The sequence below is a fragment of the Lepisosteus platostomus genome, chromosome 14 (genome assembly GCF_059453375.1).
Source record: "Lepisosteus platostomus isolate fLepPlt1 chromosome 14, fLepPlt1.hap1, whole genome shotgun sequence".
In the NCBI taxonomy this organism is placed as follows: domain Eukaryota; kingdom Metazoa; phylum Chordata; class Actinopteri; order Semionotiformes; family Lepisosteidae; genus Lepisosteus; species Lepisosteus platostomus.
The window spans coordinates 6,121,915-6,145,951 of NC_142624.1; the positions used below are offsets into that span (position 1 = coordinate 6,121,915).

The 24,037-nt window shown below is 42.4% G+C and overlaps 2 protein-coding genes across 3 annotated transcripts in view; one reads left to right on the plus strand and one right to left on the minus strand.

Moving 5' to 3' along the window:
• The window catches only part of LOC148648789 (uncharacterized), a 31,095-nt gene extending 27,157 nt beyond the window's left edge, over positions 1-3,938 (minus strand). For both annotated transcript variants that reach the window (XM_088606719.1, XM_088606718.1), the window contains exons 1-3: positions 3,710-3,938; positions 1,749-1,904; positions 576-719 (exon numbers count right to left, since the gene is read on the minus strand). In XM_088606719.1, the coding sequence (XP_088462845.1) occupies positions 576-719; positions 1,749-1,889 (285 nt within the window). In that variant the 5' untranslated portion in view covers positions 1,890-1,904; positions 3,710-3,938. The remainder of the gene's footprint in view (positions 1-575; positions 720-1,748; positions 1,905-3,709) is intronic.
• Positions 3,939-5,285: 1,347 nt separating this feature from the next.
• usp40 (ubiquitin specific peptidase 40) overlaps positions 5,286-24,037 on the plus strand; it is a 34,628-nt gene continuing 15,876 nt past the window's right edge. The window contains exons 1-16 of the mRNA XM_088606721.1: positions 5,286-6,397; positions 6,958-7,025; positions 8,065-8,178; positions 9,862-10,026; positions 10,291-10,437; positions 11,566-11,709; positions 13,254-13,382; positions 15,136-15,246; positions 16,331-16,438; positions 17,489-17,771; positions 17,906-17,987; positions 18,516-18,687; positions 19,708-19,789; positions 21,583-21,653; positions 22,650-22,966; positions 23,845-23,983. Of these exons, the coding sequence (XP_088462847.1) occupies positions 6,196-6,397; positions 6,958-7,025; positions 8,065-8,178; positions 9,862-10,026; positions 10,291-10,437; positions 11,566-11,709; positions 13,254-13,382; positions 15,136-15,246; positions 16,331-16,438; positions 17,489-17,771; positions 17,906-17,987; positions 18,516-18,687; positions 19,708-19,789; positions 21,583-21,653; positions 22,650-22,966; positions 23,845-23,983 (2,334 nt within the window). The 5' untranslated portion in view covers positions 5,286-6,195. The remainder of the gene's footprint in view (positions 6,398-6,957; positions 7,026-8,064; positions 8,179-9,861; positions 10,027-10,290; positions 10,438-11,565; positions 11,710-13,253; positions 13,383-15,135; positions 15,247-16,330; positions 16,439-17,488; positions 17,772-17,905; positions 17,988-18,515; positions 18,688-19,707; positions 19,790-21,582; positions 21,654-22,649; positions 22,967-23,844; positions 23,984-24,037) is intronic.

Sequence of the window (24,037 nt, forward strand, 5' to 3'; positions counted from 1 at the left end):
TCTCTATTTGACTCAGTTTTGTCACCCTTCTTATGGTTGGGCACTACATTACTAATTCTCCAATCTATACTGTAGGTACTGCCCCTGTCTTGATTGACTATTGAAAGAGTTGTGTCAATGGCTTATGAATAACATCTCTCATTTTCTTGAGTACAATTTGCAGGATACCATCAGGCTCTGGAGATCGTGAGTGTTTCTAGTGCAGGAAACACTTTTGCCTCTTCTATGCTAATAATATTTAGGACAGAATATAAAGGCAAGTTGCTTTCTTCTTTGTTGGTTTTAAACATTTTAAACGGTGATTTCACATCGTTTATAGTTCATTATTTATTTATAATTAATGTTAGGACACACCAGTCTGGAGCTTCAAGCAGAATCTTTTCTTCACTATCTCAAATTGCAAAGCATAACACTCTGTGATCACAGTTTCCTGTATGTTTCTCTCAGCTCTGCTTTCCTCATTCTCTCTCTAATTGTTTCAAAAGACCAGATCAACACGAGAAATGTCTCTTGTAGGAGCTCTGAGAAACCGAGCAGCACCGACTGCAATCATTCTCCATGTCCCCCGCACTTACTTTATTCTGGAGCTTCTGCACAAGCACGGCCTGTCTCCCCTCCCTCTCCCGACATTCCCGCAGTTTCCTCCTGAATTCCCGCTGGTCACAGTCCAGCCGGTGTCGGAGGGACAGAGAAAGAGACGGGTCCAGAGAGACAGAGAGCTGAGGAGAGAGAGCATGTCACTGTTTAACTGTGAGGCCCCACAGAGCTCCAGTGCAGCAATGACAGCATTGATTTTTTGGAAGATGACTTTAGTGGCAATGAAGAAAACAAATTCCAACCCTGGCTGATTCATGATCCCCTTCTGGAAGGAATGTAAAAGAAAATGGCATTTTATTACTTACGAAGGACTACGACAAGGTTCAAAACAAAAGAGTATATCATGTCTCAACTCATACTGTGCAATATTTATAAAATAATACATAAAACTGTCATCTTTATGCATTGCAAACTAGATATTCTGACACTATAAAAGGGTTGAGTAACTGGAATGACCTGATAACTAATGCAGAGGAAACAATATGCAATAACTCACCACTAGTAATTATAACTCCCCCAAGTCAAAAGAATAAAACTATTTGTTTTGTGCACCATTAGATAAATCACACAGAACATAGGTAGAATACATAAAGTGTATCTGAGGAACAGGAAGTGAGCTGGCAAAAAATATAAATTATTTTGGTGAACAGAGTTAAGCAAAGGCATCAGACCATATTCATAAATCATTCACTTTAGGTTTACTGTAAAAAGACAAAGACAAAACCCTTAATGTTACAAATTCCAAGAGAAATACTTAAAAACATATATTATAATATTTCTTAATAGATTGGAAAATGGCTGTGATACTTTCCAACATGTTTTTGTGTTATGCCCCAAAAGAAAAAAATCTAAACAGTGGTAAAACGTAGCACAGCACAAAATGACATTACTATTAATAAATATTAATATTCTCTTATATTATAGAATAGCATATTAATGAATACAGACCATCGTGTGCCGATTCAAGACTTCCATATGAGCTTGATCTAGTTTGTTCATGAAGGACAGCAATAGCACTGGGCCAACCAAGGAAGGGTTTTTGAGTGCGAGCAGAAAACATGTTCTCAGACTCCAAAGATCGGAGCATGAAAAGACTAAGACTGCACTGTCCATGGTTTGGTATCGGACACAAACACCCAAGAATCACTCACTCTGTCTTTCAGAATCTGGTTCCTCGCCTCCAGTTCGTCTCTCTCTGCCCGGCTCTCAGCTAACAGATTCTGCAGCTTGGAGAGCTCGGCCTTGATCTCCTGCTTCTCCTCTCCCCATCCAATCAGCTGGCTGGTATCCATGCTATTTAGCAGGAGCTGAAACCAACAGAATGACAGGCCTCAGTGTGTCTCACTTCTTTGAGACACCACACCACATAAAACTTAGTTTTAGCAAAGTTCTTTGCAACGGCACATGGAAAATGACTTTGGGATGGAGAAAAAATTAAATGAACAGCTACAAGAACTGGGTTGCAATGCAGAGCAGAACCAAATTCCACAACAAGGGAGATATCCCATATCCCGGAACCCGATTGCCCAAAGCCTTGCTGAGAACAAGCTTTTCATGTCATGGTTCAGTCAGATAAATCAAACTGGAGAACTGACTACAGTTAATAATAATAATTGATACACTTATATAGCGCTTTTCTGGACACTCCACTCAAAGCACTTCACAGGTAATGCGGAATCCCACTACCACCACCAATGTGTAGCCCCCACCTGGCAGCCCTAGTGCGCCAGTACGCTCACCACACACCAGCTCTCAGTGGGGAGGAGAGCAGAGTGATGAAGCCAGTTCAGACACGGAGATTATTAGGAGGCCATGATTGGTAAAGGCCAATGGAAAATGTGGCCAGTATGCCAGGGTTACACCTCTAGTCTTTTCGAGAAGCTCCCTAGGATTTTTAACGACCACAGAGAGTCAGGACCTCACCCGAAGGACAGCACCTTTATACAGTATAGTATCCCCATCACTATACTGGGGTATTAGGACCCACTAACACCTCTTCCAGCAGCAACCTTAGTTTTTCCAAGGAGTCTCCCATCCAGGTACTGACCAGGCTCACACCTGCTGAGCTTCAGTGGGCTGCCAGTTGTGAGTTGTAGGGTGACACAGCTGCTGCAGTTGAAGCAGAAGCCCAGGCTCACAGCTTTGTGAGTCAGAGACCAGTGCCTTGGGTTTGTCTTGTCTGATGATCCGAATGACTAGGAGGATTTCCTACAAAGACTTTCCTTTGCCCAAAGGGATGTTCTAGATCATTTACGTTCCCTAACCTAGCTGATCAAGTTCACTGAAGACAGCAACTGATAGAATATACACGCTGAGTCCAGAAGAGATGAGCAAAGCAGCAGAAGCCCCAGAACACTGGTTGCAAAGAGAACCTCACAGCCACATGGCTTCTCTTGATCTTTGAACACACCTGACCTTGCAAACTGTATTCAAGTGTATGTTGTGACTCAATGGTGGGCACAAAAACTTCATGAGATGAGAGCAAGGGTCTAAAGTATAATAAATCTGAAAATTACAAGACAATATGAGTTTATAAATTGAGATGAAAGGTCAAATAACCCCGTTTATTAATTACATTGACCATTCCAGACTCTAAATTGTTGATGTCGACCATGAAAGGCAACGGATTCCTAAGGTAAAGTACATCGCGCCTACCCACTGAGAAGTTAAGCCCATGAAATAAAATGCCCCCTATTAGTCTGCAGTTTTCAATCGCACATTACCTTGGATTCCGAGCCAGGAAATGTGGGTAGCATGTGACATAACAGAAGTGATGAAAAAAAACCCAATAACAACTACTAACCTTAAATAAAAGCTCACTCTCTAAGCGCGTCTCACTTAGTGCAAGTAAAGATAAGTAAAATCCTGAAACCTATCAAATTAATTTAACCTCGTCTATCAACGGAGGTACTTTTTTTTATACAACTAGCACTTGCAAATAATGAAAAAATAAATAAAACAACAAACATGATGCACTACGTTAAGACTTGTGTTCGGGTTTTGTTTTGCAAGGATGTCATTACAGAACGTATTCGTACAATTTACGGTGTCACTGAAATCATTTTTTTTCCTGGATAATTTTACTTATACAAAAGGCTAAATTGTGACTTACCAGGGCTAACAACTATGGCTCAATCTGTAGACGTGACGGATCACTGACATGATCTCCTAATGTACCCAATGTAAAACAGAAAAATGGACGTGACATGTCCGATTTCCTGGTGCAGTTTATTTCCTGATTTTTTTCCCGGGGAACGCATACTATTAAAAACAACTTTTCCAAACTACTTCACTATTGCCTACAAAACCATTTTTAACCGGATTCAAATTCACCGACTCAACCCTTAACCTCCATCGAAAACAGAAAAAAAAGAGAAATACATACCTGGAACACGTCTTAAATCTAAACAGCGCCGCTTAGTGGACGGGAGGAAAAATGTCAGGAGATGCATAGAAGTCTGTTTTCTGGATGTTCTCAAAGACGGTTTTCCGAACTCATACATCAGAAAGACCACCGAAACTAAAATTATTCTGCAGCTAGGATCACACATTCTCCCTTCCCTTAACGACAGACTACTGTTCTTTTAAATTTTCTCCATTCATTGGAAGTTTCATTTCACACCTCTCTGCACCCATTCTGACTTCATACCTCTTGATTGGCCTCTCTTTCTGTCCCCTGCTCCCGCCTCTCACTCCTCCTCCCTCCCAACCTTTGCTCTCCCGCTACTTTACCTTTGCCTACTGCCCTGTCTCTCTCACACCTGAAGAAGGCTCCACGGCCGAAACGTTGTGTTCTCTTTCTTCTTTTTTTTCAGCATGGAATAAACCTATAACTTGTTCCTTTGTTTTCTGGATTGTTGCTTTGAAAGAGTTCCACTGATGTAAGCTTGCGTCCTGTTTGTGTATTTAATATAGGTGATGGCTATATTCAAGATGACATACAATGGCTACATACATCCATTTTCTAACCACTTTGTCCAATTCAGGGTCAGAGTGTCGCCCGGGGCCTATCCTGGCTAGCAATGGGCACAAGGCAGAATATGAGAGTCCATCACAGAGCAGAGAGACAAACACATCAGCATGTCTTTGGACTGTGGGATTAAAATCATAGCACCCAAAGGAAACCCACAAAAAACACATGGAGATAGCACCTCAGGAATTGAACCCAGAGCCCCAGTATTGTGAGTCAGTAATGCAAGGCAGAGAGCCAATCTGCATGAAATTGATTGATTGTCTGTGTATGCTTAGCCTGTCTTTCATCAAGCACTCGTGTGCTGTACTTATTTTGTGTTTTGCTAGATCAGTTTATTTGAAAAAAAAACTGCACTATGGAACAATTAAAATTAGAATTTGATACACGTAAAAATGAGACCATGGACAATGAATTATCATGGACACGGTACATATTTGATGGCACTATGGCCAGCGGTATCGACATTTTTGTTTCTGTTTCAGTTGACAGCGTGTGTGAATGGTTATTTAAATTAACAGTGTAAGCATGACTTTAAGAAAACGGCACTCAGTCTTCACTAAGTTTAAAGAGAACACTACACACACCGGCACGCATGGCACACATGGTCGGTTTTAAGAGAGACAGCTGGGATTTGAAGTTGCTTGAACAAAGCGCTCCAGATTGATTTGGTGGTTCAGATAGGCCCCCTAGACTACAAGTACCAGAGGGCATCACGATGCCGTCCGCTTCTGCTTAAAAAACATGGCCGCACACACGATGGGTATTTTTATTTACGTTCTGTGCTTCGTTTCAGTGGAAATGAAAGTAGTTGAGATTTGTTTCGTCTAGGAACAGACAGCTGTGAGAGTGAGCTGAACGTTGTTTAAATCCACGGCTGTTTTTTTTTACCTCCTGGATTTTCAATCCGCATTTTAAAAATAAACTGTCATGCAAAGCAGCTGTTGAAAGGTAACGTGCAACTTTGAAAGATTTAATGAAGCAAATCCGAAGGTTTTTTCAAGCCCCGGAGAATTGCTCACCAGCACGATTGAACTGTAGTCAACTGGGCACTGTTGGAAGCACTACTAGGAAGCATTGCAAATAATTTTTGATTTTTTTTTATTTTAATAAAATTTAAATATTGCCCAAAAGTACTCTGAATAAAATACTTAAATATTTTTAGATAAGACGTTGCGTATGATTTTAGTTAGGAATAAAGTGGGTGTTTATGTTATGTTTATGATTCTTTTTCGTAATTTTCATCAAAATTCTTGACCATTTAAAAAACCGACATGCTAAATATGAGGTTATAGACAAAAAAGGGGCGTTTGAGCATCGCACGTGGAATAAAATTAAGCGCGACAATAAAATGATGAATGTCTTTTGGTGAAACATGGCATTTGTGCACCAAAAACTTTTATTTTGACTTCACAGCAGTCGGCTTTTCTTCGTATAACAATTAACTCGGCGGTTTCAATGTTTAGTTTTATGAGCCCTTTTTCAGTTGTCACTGAATCTTCAGAGCAGTGTGCAAATACAAGTATAAGATAAGGTATTTGCGGGAGAAACTTGATTTGTTTTAAAATTGAATATCAGATTATTATTATTTTTTTGGCGTGGGGCGTTGAGTTTTCGCACTGCCGGGCATGTTCGGAAACCTGTTCGAAGAAGACGACGTAGCATTTGTGCCCCAAAGCACTAGTTCCGATGGCAGGAAATGTCAGGGGAAAAACAGCGAGCCCCCACCGCCGAGGGGAATGGTCAATCTGTCTGGGATCAGGAATCAAGGCGGAACCTGCTACCTCAATTCCCTGCTACAGACGCTGCTCTTCACACCCGAGTTCAGAGGTGAGCTATGGCACTTCGGTAAAAATGTAGTGACGTGACTTTACACGCCTTCCTGAGTTTTTCATTTCACGCACGGCTGTGTCATTCGACACCCGATTCCCTTAACTGATAACGGCGGATCTTTCAGAGAGCAGATGGTCAATCAGTAGTCTTCATTTCAAGTTACTGACTCGTCTGATTTGCTCAGGTTGGTTCTGCTTTTAGTTGGCGTGTCCTAATATTGCTGCTTTTTTCCCCACATTTTTGTTCTGCTTTTGAGTTCTTGATTCTTTTCAGAATGACAGTGTTCAAGAGTATTGAGGCACCACTGCACTGAATCTCTTCTCTGTGGTCAATAATACAAAACTAGCAGTGTAAAAGTATTATGTGATATTTAAAATATAATATTAAATATCATATCACACACCAAATATAAACATATGTTGATACATCAAACATATGAAAAGAGAAAGGGTCCTACCTGTCTTTTTCACCAGTCATAGTACACCATGTCTTGTTTGAATTCACTGTGGTTTTTGTCATGTTTCGTCCTCAGTTTTTTTTTTTTGTACTTCTTACAGAGGTGCTGTTCAGTCTGGGACCAGAAGAGCTGGGTTATCTGTCAGACAAGGACAAGCCTGAGGCCAAGGTAGTAGGAATAGGAGTAATAATAATACACTTATTAATACACTCTTCTCAGCCCCCACTTGGATGATGTGATGGCAGCCATAGTGCGCCAGTACACTCACCACACACCAGCTATCACCAGTGGGGAGGAGAGCAGAGTAATGAAGCCAGTTCATAGATGGGAGGGGTTATTAGGAGGCCATGATTGGTAAGGGCCAGGGGGAAATTTGGCCAGTGTACCGGGGTAACACCCCTACTCTTTTCGAGAAATGTCCTGGGATTTTTAGTGACTGTGGTGAGTCAGGATCTCGGTTTTATGTCCATAGACAGTAAAGGGTAAAGAGCTTCTTAGTTTAGTCAGGGTTGCCTTTTGTCTCTCCATTTTCCTACTGCTTCTTCCAATTGAGCGTTGTGGAGGTGCCAGAGCCTATCCTGGCCAGCAGCGGACGCAAGGCAGGATACGCTCTGGATGGGACACCAGTCCATCGCAGGGCAAACACAGACACACACTCACAACAGGGCCAGTTTTCCCAGAAACCAATTCACCTGGCAGCATGACTTTGGACTGTGGGAGGACACCAGAGTATGTGGCGAAAAACCCCACACAAAAACAGGGAGAGCCTACAAACTCCACGCAGACAACACCCCAGTTTTTTAAATTAAACCCAGGACGCCAGCGCCGTGAGGCAGCAGTGTTAACCACTGAACCACTATGCTACCCAGGTTGCCTTAATGTCACCCTATCATTTTCTACACTACAAAATGAAGTTTAATCCATTACACCCCCTGCATCGCAAAGCTTAGACTTGTTGACTCTAGGAGTGCTTGTTCAGGCACGTTTGGCGGACTTTTGTCTTCTGGAGTTAAGAAAGGGGGACTGCAATGGAACGGGTTGGTTAATTCCACGCTTAAAAGGGTTTTCTGACGCACACAAAGAAAACTTTGCAGCCAAAACATCATTTTTGTTCTATCAGCGTGGCATTAACTTTTCCTTTTCCCATTCCGTATACGTTTTGCATCTGTTCCCATACAGCTCTCATGCTCTTGGTTTTTGTCTCCAGGTGAGAGTGATCCCCTTGGAGCTGCAGAGGCTGTTTGCTTACCTCTTGTTGGTGGATCAGCAGGCTGCCTCTACAGCAGACCTCACTGATAGCTTTGGATGGACCAGTAATGAGGTACAGTAAAGCACTGCAGGAAGCCCTATTCCTCTGCTCTTACCATTGGCTGTTAATAATAATAATAAATGCTTACACTTACATAGCGCTTTTCTGGACACTCCACTCAAAGCACTTTACAGGTAATGGGGACTCCCCTCCTCCACCACCAGTGTGCAGCCCCACCTGGATGATGCGATGGCAGCCATAGTGCGCCAGAACACTCACCACACACCAGCTATCAGTGGGGAGGAGAGCAGAGTAATAAAGCCAATTCATAGATGGGGATTATTAGGAGGCCATGATTAGTAAGGGCCAATAGGAAATTTGGCCAGGATGCTGGGGTTACACCCTGGGATTTTTAATGACCACAGAGAGTCAGGATCCGAAGGATGGCGCCTGTTTACCCTTTAGGACCCACATGGACCACAGGGTGAGCGCCCCACTAACCCCACTAACACCACTTCCAGCAGCAGCCTTAGTTTTTCCCCGGAGGTCTCCCATCCAGGTACTGACCAGGCTCACACCTGCTGAGCTTCAGTGGGTTGCCGGTTGTGAGTTGCAGGGTGATATGGCTGTTGGCTGCTGTTAGGAGTGTTCTGATGGAATCCTTTCACACTGCTATATAAACCCTTCCTGTCGGGTGGAATTGCCTAGTTTTCCTTCAGCATTTCACATCCATGTATGCATTAGGAGCAAGTGAAACTTTATTCCGTGCTAAAGGGGGAGAAAAGAAACGCAACGTTTCGGCTGTAGAAGGTCTTCACACCTGAAGAAGACTCCACAGCCGAAGCGTTGTGCTTCTTTTCTTCTCCTTTCAGCATGGAATGAACCTTTACTTGTTCCTTTGCAGCCTACACATGCTGACACAGTGACACAGCTACCTACTTGAACATGTATGCATTAGGCCTCTACATGAAGTTCTTCATCTATCCTGGCAGAACGCACAAAGCCAAGCGATAGGATACTAGGGGTAATATGTAGGCCATTTTAAGTTTGTGTCAAGGTCGTGCATTTTAATATGGTGTTTGAAGATGATCAGTTTGCATTCAAGGGACTGATTTAAAAAGTTAAGAGTTGAACATCAAGGCCGTCCATTAATCTCCTTGTCCGCAATATTTCAGCATGTACGGAACCTCCTTAAGGGCCGATACATTTCAGTCAGTAATTGATTTAATTAAGCCACTAAGAGCTTGGGAAGCGTGCAAAACAGAATTCAATTTGACTTTCTATGACCAGGAATAAAGATTAAATCTTTGTTTGTTAATATCTTATAATTACAGGAAAAAAATTAAAATAATTGTGACATGATTAGGTTGTAAGGAAAGGATGTCCTTTGCCCATCTGACATGCTTAACAGAGATTGCATTTTTGAACTGCATGAAACTTAAATTAAACTGAGCATAATGAGAACATTTTAAAGAGAATATTTTTTTGGAAAAGGCTTATGAGAAATTGTTTCCCCCTCTGGCTGGTTCAAGTCTTTAACAAAACTAGGTGTATAGTAGAGGGAAAATTTCTGGTTTCTATGGTGTTCAAAGTTGAAAATTGTTAGATAAATTGTAAGTAGCCTTAAATACAGTAAATGGTTCTATACAGGTTGTGTAGTCGGACCTTGTTTAAAACTACTGCTCGTCTCTTTCCGATCCACTGCTCTATCCTGCTTTTTTTTTTTTTCCTGAATCCGTGGGATTTCTCTCACAGGAGACAAGCCAGCAGGATGTGCAGGAGCTGAACCGGATCCTGTTCAGTGCCCTGGAAAGCTCTCTGGTCGGCACGTCAGGGAGTGATATCATAAGCCGTCTCTACCACGGCACAGTCGTCAATCAGATTGTCTGCAAGGAGTGTGGCAATGTCAGCGAGAGACAGGTCTGTCCAGCACACCCTCAAGGGCTGTCACGAACGATGATGCCTCTGGCCTTTGTTGACCTTGGCCAACCTTCCACGTGTCTGTAGATTTTTTTTTTCTTCAGGCATGTGTTGGAACTCTGTAAACCTCTCTTGTAAAACACTGTATCTGCTGGTATTGCACCTTTTCCTTCATGCAGGGTTTTTGCAGAAATGTGTGAACGGAGAGGTGAGCGGATCAAGATGTTCAGCTCGTGTCCTCATGTAACTTTTGGGGTGTTACAGGAGGACATTCTGGACCTGACGGTGTCGGTGAAAGGCTTGAGCGGCCTGTTGGAGGCGCTGTGGAGCATGTTTGTGGAGGAGGAGTTCTTTGAGGGCAATAACCTGTATCGCTGTAGCTGCTGTGGCAACTTGGTCACGGCGGCCAAGGTAAGAGGGGCCAGAGCTTGTATTAGATTGATTTTAGTAGACCATATCCCACCAACAGAGGCATGAGCTGCTGAGATTTAGAGGAAATGATAGAATCAATACTCATCTGATTTTACTCTTTTCATTTATAATACCTGTGATCAATTAAGACTAGTTCAACTCATGCCTGGTTGATGGAGGTGCAAAACAGTCAATTGTATCCGTTGGTCATGTGTGCACTTTATAAAGTGTAGGGTTGGAGCGTCCCAGTCCCCTTAGTCTATAGAGAGACGATAAGATCACTTTATTGGCCATATACAATTTCTTGCATTACGAATTTGTCTTTTCTCATACCCCAACTTACTCTCCATGAGACACACAGACAGGGAGAGAAGCTTGGGGTCAGAGTGCAGGGTCTGCCTTTTAAACGACGGCCCTGGAGCAGTTTGGGGTTAAGGGCCTTGCTCGGGGGCCCAACGGAGTAGGATTCCTCTGCCGTTTGCTGGATTTGAACCGGCAACCGGTGCAGATCCTTAGCCACGGAGCCACTGATACCGCCCCAGGTATCCAGGTAGTGCAGGTGTGCAGGTAGTTCACCTGTTTGGGATTGCCGGTAAGCCATTCATGAATTAAACTCACATATTGTTTAGATCTTTGGTAACTTAGGGTCTGTTATTTTGATTTTTGTTCGGGAATGGTCTCTAATAAATTTCACACCTCTTTGGTTTCATTGATATCAGTTAAAGTGTCCGAGATCTTTAGAAATTGGTAGTTTAGTGGCCACATACTAAGCTTGCTGTGTATTGGGGCTCACTAGGAGTGGAGTTAGATGTGCCCACTATAGAGAATAAGGGTGAGTGCAGAGTGGTGCAGAAGGCCACTTTAATTATGTTTTACCTTTTCCCATTAAATGTTTGTTTCCAAAAGTCCCCTGCTAACCAAAGCTGAGGCTGAAAACAATTCCATGGGAGGAATTAGCTTGCCAGGATAGGCTCCGACTTCCCCCGAGACTTTGTACCGGATAAAGCAGTTTGGGTTTTGGAAAAAGGTGGATGGAGATTGTTGGGATTTTGCGTTCACCAGCTGCTGAGTTTTAAGTTTTTCTTCCCTCCCCATTTCCTGTCACTTCCTTTGTGCCTGTTCTTGCAGTCAGCCAAACTGAGGAAGCTGCCTCCCTTTCTAACCATCTCCCTGCTGAGGTTCAGCTTTGACTTTACCAAATGTGAGCGGTACAAGGAAACAGGCCGATACACGTTCCCCGTCAGAATGAACCTCCGGCCTTTCTGTGAGCAGGTAGGAGACCGCAGACTGCCTGGAACGTTGTCGAAAAACATGGATACCAATGGAAAAGTAGTACCAATGAAGCACGAAACAGGAGTAAAATGGCTGAATGGAATGAGTCTAGTGTAAATAGAAACAATCTGCCATTTTCCCAGTTTCAGTCATTTCAGAATCCGCCCGGTTTTCTCAGTGGTTGTTCTGGAACACGTTTGACGAATTTCGCAATAATGCGTCTGGGTTTCGTTCCGTGCTCACCTAGCAAAACAGAGACACAAAAGATACGTCACGCTAATGGCTTGAGTACACTCATTGACTCTCCCTTTACTTTACACGTGTAACAGGTTTGGTGAGCAGGCCGAAGCAGACCGAGGGTTATGGGTGCATAAAATGTATTAATCAAAAATATAATGTTAGTTATAGAATATTAGGTCTGTATAATACAGATAGATATAGAATATTATCTTTATAAAGCTTTATTAATATGTTAATATAGAGTAATAGGTCAGTAAAAGCCTGCAATAATTTAAACTGAGATGAGTCTTCCAGTAATGTCCAGGTTTTGAATTACTTGTCAATGTGTTTTGCGATAGACTTCATATTCTGGGATCTCCTTTGATTCCTTTAGTATGCTGTGGGGTAAAAGTACTGTATCATAACCCACATTGTTCAACCCTCCATCAGGTGGAGCTGTTTGAGTATGTTCAGAACTTTGAAACACTGAGGAGGTGTCAAGCAGAATGCTTGAATCATTTTGAAGTTGGGTTTTAAATATTTTTTTCCCAACCCTCTCCAAACGTCAGTGGCACATCGTCGCTGCTTCTGCACATGAACTCATCAGTGTTCAGCTCACATCACCACCCACAACCTAGATTAAACTTACACACTGGTCTGTCTCTGAAAAACCTCATGGTCAACACTAGGAGTCAAGAATTGTGTGGACTTCAGCCTCTGTTGTGAATAGATCTTGACTCCCCTTGGGTTTAAATGACATTTCTCATTATTTTATTGTGGTTTTTTTATTGACCACCCTTTATTCAAAACAGCATATCAAAACTGCAGTTGAATTTTTGTTTTTTTTATGTCATTTGATGTCTAAAATGTCATTAATGCCCCTTCATTTTCTGATGTCTTTTTGTCATTATAGTTAAAGAGCTTATTTATATTAATTTGAATTTAATTAGAACTGTATAGTCATGTCCTAAAAAAGTGAATCAGAAAAATATTGAGTAAGAATCCCATGAAACTAAAAGTGAGACATTTTAAGCTGTGATCAGCCCATTCTTCCACCAGGTGGTGACATTAAACAGTCTAGATAACTGTGAAAGTTTTGAAAGTGCAAACAATGTAGTAAGAAATATTTTTGTGCCTTTCCCGTGAAAATTGAAAATAGGAAGATCTGAAGTAGTGTTTTTCCGTCTTCTCGGTTGAGGTGGCTGATGTTCGTGGCACAAATTCAGTAGCTCAAGTTCATGTTTCTCTGCAGCCAGACTGTGTGGTTGTTATTCTTCTATTTACCAGCTGGCATGCCTGTAACCCATTCTGTTTCTTCTGTACAGGCAGAGCGGGCAGACTCAGAGTATGAATATGAACTCTTTTCTGTTATTATACACAAAGGTGGCTGTTATGGGGGACACTACCACGTGTATATCAAAGATCTCGACCAACTGGGCAACTGGGAGTCTCCCGTAAGTATGACAAGGGATCCGGCATTGAACACGATGGTGTTACCTTTTTTTCCCCGTCACTCATGCATTTGTTTTGTTTAAAAGGACGATGTGCTTGCTGTTCTGTCCTTGCAGTAGCTTTACATTGCATGATCAAAAAGAGCTGAGAAGGCATTATTACTAGTTGTTCATTCCAGTCACTTTCCCACTTGAAGTTTATTCGTAAAATATTATGAAGGAGACTTGTCATAGCATGGGGAGTGTTTACTGTCAAAGGGAACATATTGCCCAATTCCTACCCGCCATCCTTGTGGCAAAATTATCTCGGTTCCCCAAGTTTTCCTTTCTTTACAGACACCTCGGTGAGTTTAGAAATCATTTCAATGACAGGGATGACTGTCCGGCACAACAGCTTTGTTTTAAGATGATGCTTTCTTCATTATTGCGAAAGGGCCATCCTGTTGAAGTGCAGTTTCGTTTTGTTCATGCTTTGCTCTACTCTAATTCTTTCAGGCGTGTTACATCAGATTTCAGTTGTCCATCAAAGCTACTGTTGACTCTGTGTTTTTGCACGGATACATTGGAACAGTGGTCCCCAGCTCAGGTTATGAGGGATCATTAGTTTTTGTTCCACCTTGGGTTAACTGTTCACCAGTGATTTCCAGTACTTTCATTTGCTTGCTTGTTTAGATGTTTAATTTTCTCATTTCGAGCCCTCAAACATCAGCTTACGGACTTTTAATTAGTCTCTTTTCCACTTAATCTTATTTCTGACTAAACAGTCACTTATAAGTGATCGATGTCTGACAGGCACAGGAGGGAGTGACAGTGTATCAATATTCATTCAGAAAGTTAAGTGAATTCACTTTTGAAACCGGCCTCGATAAGTAAATGAAAATCACTTAATCTGGGATTGAGATCTCAGCTGGAGCAAAACGCAGAAGAGGCAGCAGTTCAACAGGACCCGGGTTTGGAACACCCTACTGGTTCTGTAGTTTGGAGTACTTGTGCAGTGAAGTTACTGTATTGAAAATTGTCAAAACAGGAAGAATTCATGACCGATTTTAAAGATGATTGTATTGTTACTCAAGCAGTTGATATTAATCATACAGGGAGGTGTACATAATTCAGTATGCTAAAATGTGTGGAACTTGTTTGTTTTTTGTTAAAGCTATACAAAATAAAATCATTGATAAACATAAACTTTGCATTGCCCTCTATAATAACCACTTCAGAGTTTTAACAAATACAGTATATATTATCTGCTAGGTTATAATGTCAAAAAGCAGGAAAACGGCTGTCTAGAGAACGTTTTTTTGCTGTAGGCTCTAGGCAGATGATATGGGAAGTTTGAAAAATTGAATGCAAACTTATAATAATAACAACAGCAATAATGACATCGTGAAAATTTGGGTAATGAGGAATAAAAGAAACTTGCTAGCAAAAACAGACAGTTTAACTAAAAAATGACAAGACCCAGGGTCTTGAGGAAGTGCTCATGAAGAAACTTTATTATTTCTACCCTGTTGACAGCTTGACAAGAGCAGTGAGAATATCCTACGCTTACCATTTTCAAAGAATCGCCTGCAGTTTTTAAAAAAAAACCTGCCCTTTATTTTTTGCTGGGAAAATATGTTGCCACTGTGAAAACTGTATTTTGGCTAAGCCCGCCTAATCATTTCAACCGCAAGATGGCTTCAGTTTTAAAAAGGAAGCTAATTGTCGGCCCATCGTCTTTTTTTTTTGTTGTTGTTGTTGTTGCCGCTGGTGGCAGGTTCAGGAAGAAGAAGCCAAGCCAAAATTGCCAAAAAAAGACGTGAAAGCTCCTGATTCTGAGCTGGAAGTAGAGGACCCGCTGGCGGTGCTGAAAGCCATATTGTCTCAGGTCAGTACTGCTTTGCACTGTCCCACTGACTGTACAGTACAGCTCAGCTCCTTAGGCCTTCCCAGAGCAGTCTGTGTTCCCGTTTGTGCTTGAGGAAGAAGGGCCTGTTCTGCTCTGTCCTTTTTAGCCTCTCTTGAGTATACATTAACTGATGGGATATTTTTAAGTTATTTTTCTCTTCTTTATTTTTGTACGTCTTTTCTGTGGTGCACTCAGTGTTGTGCCCTCTGTCGTTTTAAACCATGGCACTATAGCTGCTGCTTTGAGCCCCATGCTAGTCTCATCGCCACGCCTTGAAGTAGCCGTGCCTAAAATACACAAGCTCATCCGGTGCTCCACTCTGGAGTCCCCTGTGCAGAAACGTTTTTCAACAGGGCTCACTGCGTGGCTCATGTCTGCTGGCTAAAATGCGCCAAAGCAAAGAAAACCAGCTCATTTTCGGACTTTAGCATTTCTGAAATTTTGTATGTTAGGATCTGATGGGTGCATTTTCTGCTTTTTGTGGTCGGGAACGCTGCTCGGTAGTGTGATTTCATCATTGTCCCATGTAAGAGATTCAGAGGCGGAGGCTAGGTGTTTTCTGACCCTGACATTGTTGAAAATACCCACTGGGGTCTGAGTGGATAAGCCTACCCCCTCACACCACATCTGTCCACATCTGAGGTGTGAGGGCACACACGCTTACACCTGAAGAAGGCTCCACGGCCGAAACTTGTTTTCTTTCGTCTTTTTTTCAGCATGAAATAAACCTATTACTTGTTCCTTTGCAGCCTACGCATGCTGACGCAGCTACCCACCTGAACTACTGCTGTGTTATGCTATCACTAGGCCTGAACCTCTATGACCACCTTTCCTGAATTCTCATTATGGCTAAACTGAATGTATCCCTGTGTGGGAAGGGAATCCATCAGTTGCTTGCCTGGTAGTCTTCCCCTCTGCAGGAAATCAAACCAGTAGCACTTATTTCCATTTTTTTTCCCGTGCTGCATCAAGATGCCAGAATAACATTTATTTTCTTCTTCCTCCAGTTCCAATGTACTCTCACGGTCGCTGTGTTCTTGAAGATTTTTGTTATTCTCTGCAGGAAGAATCAAAGACCATCCTTGTCGACCAGTTGGGCCAAAAGCTACTAGATAAAATTGGGGTGTCCTGGAACAAAAAATTTCGCAAACAGCACGGACCAATCGGAAAGGTGTGCCTTTGTTTTCGAACTTTGATTATGAAACCAGAGTTCTGAGACTTGGAGGAAGGCTTTTAATTAATTTCTGAAAGGATTTTTTTCAATAGCCTATAATTCATTTTTCCAATTCATTGGACCGATGCCTATTCTATTCTGCCTGCTCTCGTTAAGGTACATTGATAGTAGGGATGTACAGTATTCTTTTGGAAACAGCTGAGCTGAAAATGTATTGTTTTATTTAATAAGTGCAAATTCACTTTAGGCTCGGGGACAAAAAAAAGTTACAGCTTCTATATGCAGGCATAAAGATACAATATAACCACAAAAATCATTGTTGATGAACTGGTTGGAGTGGCATTTTATATCCACAGGAAGTGGACTTTTAAATTGAATGTAAACGCAACTTCTGGAAAAGAAAAAAGCCCTCTTCAAAAGAACCACATAACAGCTGGAGTCAATTGTTCTTTTATCTCTGCTGGTGCTCACTAGGTGATAAGTGTACCATATTCATTGAGCTTTATGTAAGGGTTTTATAAGGAGAACCATTTTAGTGCAGATGGCCAAAGGAGAATTTGCTGTATTAAGTACTCCTCATACAAAAATAACGGTCCTCAGCAAACCGTCCAAGGAGGGACAGATGTGGTCTGTGTTGGATGACGGTGGGGTGATCTGACAATGTTCCTTCTTGGAATTGGCTCCTTGTCAACACTCTTCTTTTCTGCTCGGCGCTCTGTTTATCCTGTCTGGAGCAGGATGTGCAGTTGATCCTGTTCCAGTGATGGCTGGGCCTTGTTAAATTGCCTGTGATCTGCACCCCGCCATCTTGGGCAGGGGGCAGCTTAAAAAAAACCCAGACAAGAATCATAGGGAAAGCCTCACAAACCACATCCTTGCACCGCATCACAGTAGCGATTTCCATCTTTGGATTTCAGAACCTGATCTTATGTTTTTAAGTGGCATAATACTCCAAACCCAGATCTCTGTTAATAAAAATGTTTTATGAATACAGCCTCTGGTGTTACAAATGCCCATCTCTTACTGTGACTCCCATTTCTATTCCAGTTTCTCCAGAGCCATGCGGATGTATTTTTGTTGGTTTCAAATGGCACCCAAGTTCAACTCAAGCCCAATGGACTGGAGGCTGTAGAACCGAGCCAGAAGGCTGACCCGGTTACACCGGAAAGGACAGAGGTGCCGGTACCGGGTGATGAGCACCACTGGTTCGACCTGAACGACACCTCTGTGCAGCCCATCAGAGAGCAGGACATTGAAAAGCAGTTTCAGGGCAAGGAGAGTGCCTACATGCTGTTCTACAGGAAAGCCGAGCTCCGGAGGCCTGCGGAAGGTATGGCCTAACATTGTACACCTGTGCTAAATTTGTTCCAGCAGTAGAGGTAGAAAAAACGTTTTTTGGTCCTTGGGAGCTCTACAGATTTTGTAACTGAGGTCGATTTACACTGGGGTTTGTATTTTCCACAGCCAGAAAGAACCCAAGATACAAAGTTCCAGTCCATTTGCTTCAAGAAACTGAGGAAGAAAACAAGAAACTGCAGCGGATGAGGTAGCAGCTGTTGCCATGAGAACGTGACTAAAAGGGCTTTTAAGAACCTCCTCTATAATACTCCCTGCTCCTGGGCTGGTGTGTGGAGAGCTGTTAAAGAAAGCAATGAGTTCCACTTCGAAGTATACTAGATAACTGTTTGTTGCATAATGCAATTTTACCTCGTTTCCATCCATACATTCCATAACTGCTTCATCCACCCTATCCCAGCAAGCAACGGGTGCAAGGCAGGATACTCCCTGGGTGGAACGCCTGTCCGTCGCAGAGCACACACTGACACAAACATGCACGCGCTCAAACCAGGGCATTAAAGTGTATTTAAATACTATAGCCTGACAGTGCTGTAACCTGCAAGGCTTCAGAACCTCTTTGCACAAAATATAATTTGTCATATTTTTTTATGTTTATGCATTTAATATGTTCAGTGCAATCGTATTTAAAAGAATGGCTGCAAGAGGTGTTGGGACATAGACCGTCATTACTGTGCGGTGAAGAGTGTGATATGAACTTGCATAGTTCTCTCTATAGGTCAGAGTTTGAAGAGTCCAGCAACACCATTGAGGTGCGTCTGCATCTGGCCCCACACTACAAGGTGGAAAACGGGGCTTTGCACCCGAGTTCGTCGCCTCAGGACAGCGTGCTGCCGTTGGCTTTCGACCGGCGCAAGACTGTGGGGGACCTTCGACAGGCCATCTACCAGGTAAGATTCATTCATCCGCCCGATTCCTAACCACTTCATCCAATTCAGGGTTGTGGGGGTTCTGGAGACTCTTCCGGCAAGAGTGAGCGTAAGGCAGGGTACACCCTGGACAGGACGCCAGTCTATCTCACGGCATTAACAGACGCAAACACACAGAAGCCATCTAACCTACCAGTATGTTTTAGGACTATGGGAGGAAACCTGAGCACAAGGAGAAAACCCACACAAACTCAGGGAGAACATACAAATTCCACACAGATAGACCCTCAGGACCAGAATTGAATCCAGGGCCCCAGCACTGTGATGTTTGCTACCAGGTGGTCCTCTATGTGAAATGTTAAGGCAGCAGGGTGTCTCAGAGTTGCCAGTTGCTCGGACACTGCTTAGGTTAGACCATGAACTGGCAGGGTGCACAAACTCTTATACTGTATACATGTAAATCTGGGATGAATAGGGATAGTTTACAAAAGAATTAAGGTTGGAAATCTTTACTCATTTTTATTTTAGGTACTTCCCAAAAACTTGCATATTTAAGAAAAAAGAGTCCTTACAGAATGTACTGTAGGATCATAACACAGTGAATTCTCCCATGAGACTAATAATTGGGGTTGTTGAAGGTGTAATAGAACAGCTACCCACTTTGTCTTAATTTGAGTAACTGGATATAATTGATATAAAAGAAGATCTTTGCTACCTAAAGCTGGGATGATTTTGTTCTGTTTAACAAAAGGGAATGTGCAATTGACAATGAGTTTCTCACAGTGCTAATATTTGTTGCAATTATTATCTGCAAAAAACAAAAAGAAATTGATTTCTACTCGGTTCTCTACAAAATAAAAAAAACTAATAGTGTTTTAAATAATTTATAGAATGCACTTCCTTGAACTCATAGCATATTGCAGTCTTATTTTGTGTCCAAGTCATTCTAGAGAATCTGTGTGAGCCTTATACAGTAAGTTTAATGAGAAGGTGTATTCATTCAGATGCATTGCCTCATTCTTGTTTTCTCTTGCATTTCAGGTGCATTCCTGGGAAGGAGACATGGCTCTTACAGTTGTTAAGAGTTTACCAGCAGGCCTTCATCTGTATGACACCCTAATAGGTAAGAGTCAACTTAGACTAATGATAAACCTGATCAGGTATGTACTGTAGAAATGCAGACTCCTCCGAGTTTGACAATTCTTAAGATCAGAATAAGAATAGAAGAGATTTCTCTCTGTCAGTCACTACACTAGTATTCTTACATTTTAAGAACATGGAGGCTTCAAACAAGAGGAAGCCAGTTTGTGAGTAGTTTATTGATGGGAGGATCTCGCCTAAACACATCTTGATAGAAACCAAGGTGTCATCTTTAACACAATGGATGTGTAGTTTGTTCCAGACACTGACAACCCTTTGTATAAAAAGATGCCTCCTGTTTTTAATTTAAATTACCGTTCAAAGTAGTTTTTTTTTTTTATTGTCCCCTTGAGTTCTTGTCACTGTTGATCCTGCAGAAGTTCATTTGCAGCTGACTTTGCTAATGCCTTTGTGGGTTTTGAATAATTTAATCTGGTTGCCTCACTATCTTGTCTTAAACGGAGAAGCTGGTCCGTACTGGAAATTTCTTTAACTTAAAGCATTGAAAAAAATAAAATATTCCTTGATTTACATTCTTACTTTCAAGTCCTGAGGAGGAGGAAAATGATCTATTAGCATATAACAAATAATTGGTTGTGTAAAACGCTTTTCAGTATTTGTTAATTAACCTGTTCTGGTATCATCTGGTAAAATTGATAAATGTACAGTGTCAATAATATATGATTGTATAAGGCTAGGTAGTATAGTTCAATCTTAAGAAGAGCAGGTGTCCTATTACTGTTGCCTGTGGTAGTCCACTAATTACATTACCTAAATCTAAACACTCATCCTTTATCTTTATTACTTTGGATCCCCACAGGCTCCTGCTGAATTCACACGCTAAACTCTAGCCTTCACACTTGCTTCAGCACATATGCTTCTCTCTCCCTGTACTGAACTCCCATCTTCTGTACTGAACTCCCTGATGGAAAATGTTTATTCTAAACTCCCTGATAAGAAAGGAATGTTTTTAAATGCTTTCTGAGTCCTGGTGTTTCTTAAGAGAGCTACCTCAAAGACAGGAGGGGTACGGTGTAGGGAAACATGTATATATAAGCTGTGTAGAGCCATATCCCCCTTGAACTACTAAAACTACTATGGTCCTTATTGTGGTTCCATGTATGCATACAAGAAAGCTTGGCTTGATGAACGGACACTTCAGGCTTGAATCTCTTGGTTTCTACATTGAGTTTTGTTAATGGCGTATAAGCAATGTCCCTCATTTCATTTAGCACCGTTGGTAGGATATCATTGGGGATTTTCTAACTTTAGGAATTACATTTTAATTAAATTTTGATAAACTGAATTCTCAGCAACGCCATTCTCCATTGTACTCGTTTGACCTGAACTCATAATGCTTTTGTCGGTTATTTCTCTTGAAACTTTGATTTTCGAACATTGAACTTGGTGTCACTTGCCATGTCATACACCTACTTCAATATTTCTGTAACATGACAAAATAAAAACAAAAGTTGGTTTGAGTTACAAATGTTAACCTTTTGTGAAAATACTAATCTGTTCTCCTGGCAGATTTAAAGATTCAGTATGAAGTATTTTGTCTTTATTTTCCCTATGGGCTCTTTGACTGTTCCTTTGGGCTCTTTGAATCCAACAGCAATGCTTTTAAGTCTGGTTAGGACAGCTGCACAATAATTCAAAGATTTTTGTTTAGCAGGGTGATCACAGTGACTTATTTTTACCTTCTTCAGTAAAACATTTTCTGTCTAAAAGTTTGCTTTTTTTCTGGGGAAACAGCTTGACGTTGTTCTTTTACAGATGACCAGCAGTCTCTGTACAGCTCTGGTATCACAGATGGGATGGATCTGTTTGTGTGGAATGGGCAAGAGGTAAGAGCAATAGGAGATTTAGTTTATTACTGGCTCATCTGGCTTGATTTTGTTTTTCATTTGTTAATATCCCTGTTACCCTTATTTCCATAATGTGACGTATTTCTTTTTTGACCAGGATGAATGCTTTCCAAGACAAATAGTGATTAGAGAATTTAAAAAAGGTTACAGTGAGGAGAAATGCATAATTGCTAGTACCTTGCTGACCCAAGGATCTTGCTGTGTTTTGAATGATCCATTCATCCATTTTCAAGCCATTCATTGAAGCTGCAGCCTATCCCAGCAAGCAACAGGCACAAGGCAGGATACAGCCTGGGCAGGACGCCAGTTCATTACAGGGCAGACGGACACAAACACACACTCACACCAGGGCCAATTTTCCAGAAGCCAGTTAACCTACCAGTATGCGTTTGGACTGTGGAAGGAAACCAGAGCACCTGGAAGAGACTGACGTGGAACATGAGGAAAGCATACAAACTCCATGCGGACAGCACCCCACTACTGGAATTGAACCAGAGCCCCAGCCCTTAAGGCAGTAATGGTGACCACTGCGCCACTTTTTAAATGATCCAATTGCTAATCTTGTGAACGATGTTTCTTATAAATGTGCAACGATTGTTTTTAAAATATAACCCCAAGGTGTCTAAGATAAGATAAGATCACTTTATTGGCCGTATACAATACCTTGCATTGGGAATTTGTCTTTTCTCATACCCCAGCTTGCTCTCCATGAGACACACAGACAAGGAGAGAGAAGCTTGGGGTCATAGCGCAGGGTCAGCTATTTATACAGCGCCCCTGGAGCAGCTGTGGTTAAAGGCCTGGCTCAGAGGCCCGACGCTGTAGGATTCCTCTGTCGGCTGCGGGATTTGAACTGGCAACCTTCCTTAGCCCACAGTACCACCCCTCCGCCCACTTTGTGCCACCACTCCACCCCATAAAAGCCCTCAAGGAATTCTGCGTTTTGGAAACGGGCTGTTCCCCTGTCTTCCCCAGGTGGGTGGCGTGAATGTCCAGACCGGTGCGGACTGGGAACCGGTGCTGCTGAACCTGGTGCGGCCCTCTGTTGGTGGTGAGGACCCTGGGCTATCAGAGGCACCCCAGGGCTTCTCTGGGGGCCTCGAGCTGGGAGCAGTGCGCCAGGCCCTGGGTAAAGAGGAGCTCCTGCTGTGCCAGGAAGAGAAGGGGCTTGGCACTCATGGCTCAGGCTGGAGGGTGTTTCCACCGGCAGACATGCACAAGACCATTAAAGAGCTGGCCCTGAGGGACGGAGACTCCATCCTGGTGCTGGAGCCCCAGGCCTTGGACTTGAGGTTTGAACCCCCCTTCCTCTCACACTACCTTTCGTTTCTAATCCAGTGTTGCAAAACAGCTGGATTGTTCAGTTAACTGCTAATGACCAAAAGGGCTTCATGGGCCAAATGGCCTCTTGGCAGTATCTGTTCTTCATCTTCCATCAACTGCTGTGACACCGGCTGATGGTGACAAGTAACAGGCTGATTCAATAATACTTGCTTACACTTTATATAGTGCTTTTCTGGACACTCCACTCAAAGCGCTTTACAGGTAATGGGGAATCCCACTACCACCACCAATGTGCAGCCCCCACCTGGGTGATGGTGCGCCAGTTCGCTCTTCAAACATCAGCTATCAGTGGGGAGGAGAACAGAATATTGAAGCCAGTTCATAGATGGGTACTATTAGGAGGCCGTGATTGGTAAAGACCAGCAGGAAATTTAGCCAGGACACAAGGTTAACACCTGTACTCTTTTTGAGGAACTCTCTGGGATTTTTAATTATCACAGAGAGTTAGGACCTTGATTTTACATCTCATCCAAAGTATGGAGCCTTTTTGACAGTACTGTGTCCCTGTCGCTATACTGGTAACCATAAAGGAATAATAATCAATCTTCTATGTCTTGCAATATGCAGTTTAAATTGCATTGATAAATCTGCATCTTGCCTGCAACTAAGCAGTGTATTTTAATTCAGTTTATGCGGAGCAATAATAATGTATGCTCTCTGCCTTGACTGCTGCCACTGAGCATCATCTCTCATCGGCTATGGATCATTCTCATTTACGGTCAGCCCTGTGTTAAAAGCGGGATTTCTTTTGGACCCCACTAGGCAAGGTTCCGTCCGACTGAGAAAAGCTGCTTCCTGTCATAAGAAATTTTTTTTTTGTCCGCAGCCAGTTCACTCTTAATGGGGACATAGTCGCCGTGACGACCCCCTCAGAGTGCAGGTGGCTGCAGGTGGCTCCCTGGACAGGAGAAGCAGCAGGAGAGGGGGATGGCAAAGCAGTTAAGGTCCCAGCCTCGGGAGACATGGTGAGCTTCCCTTCATGGGAGTTACAGTTTCCCTTGGCAACAGTGAATTAGCAG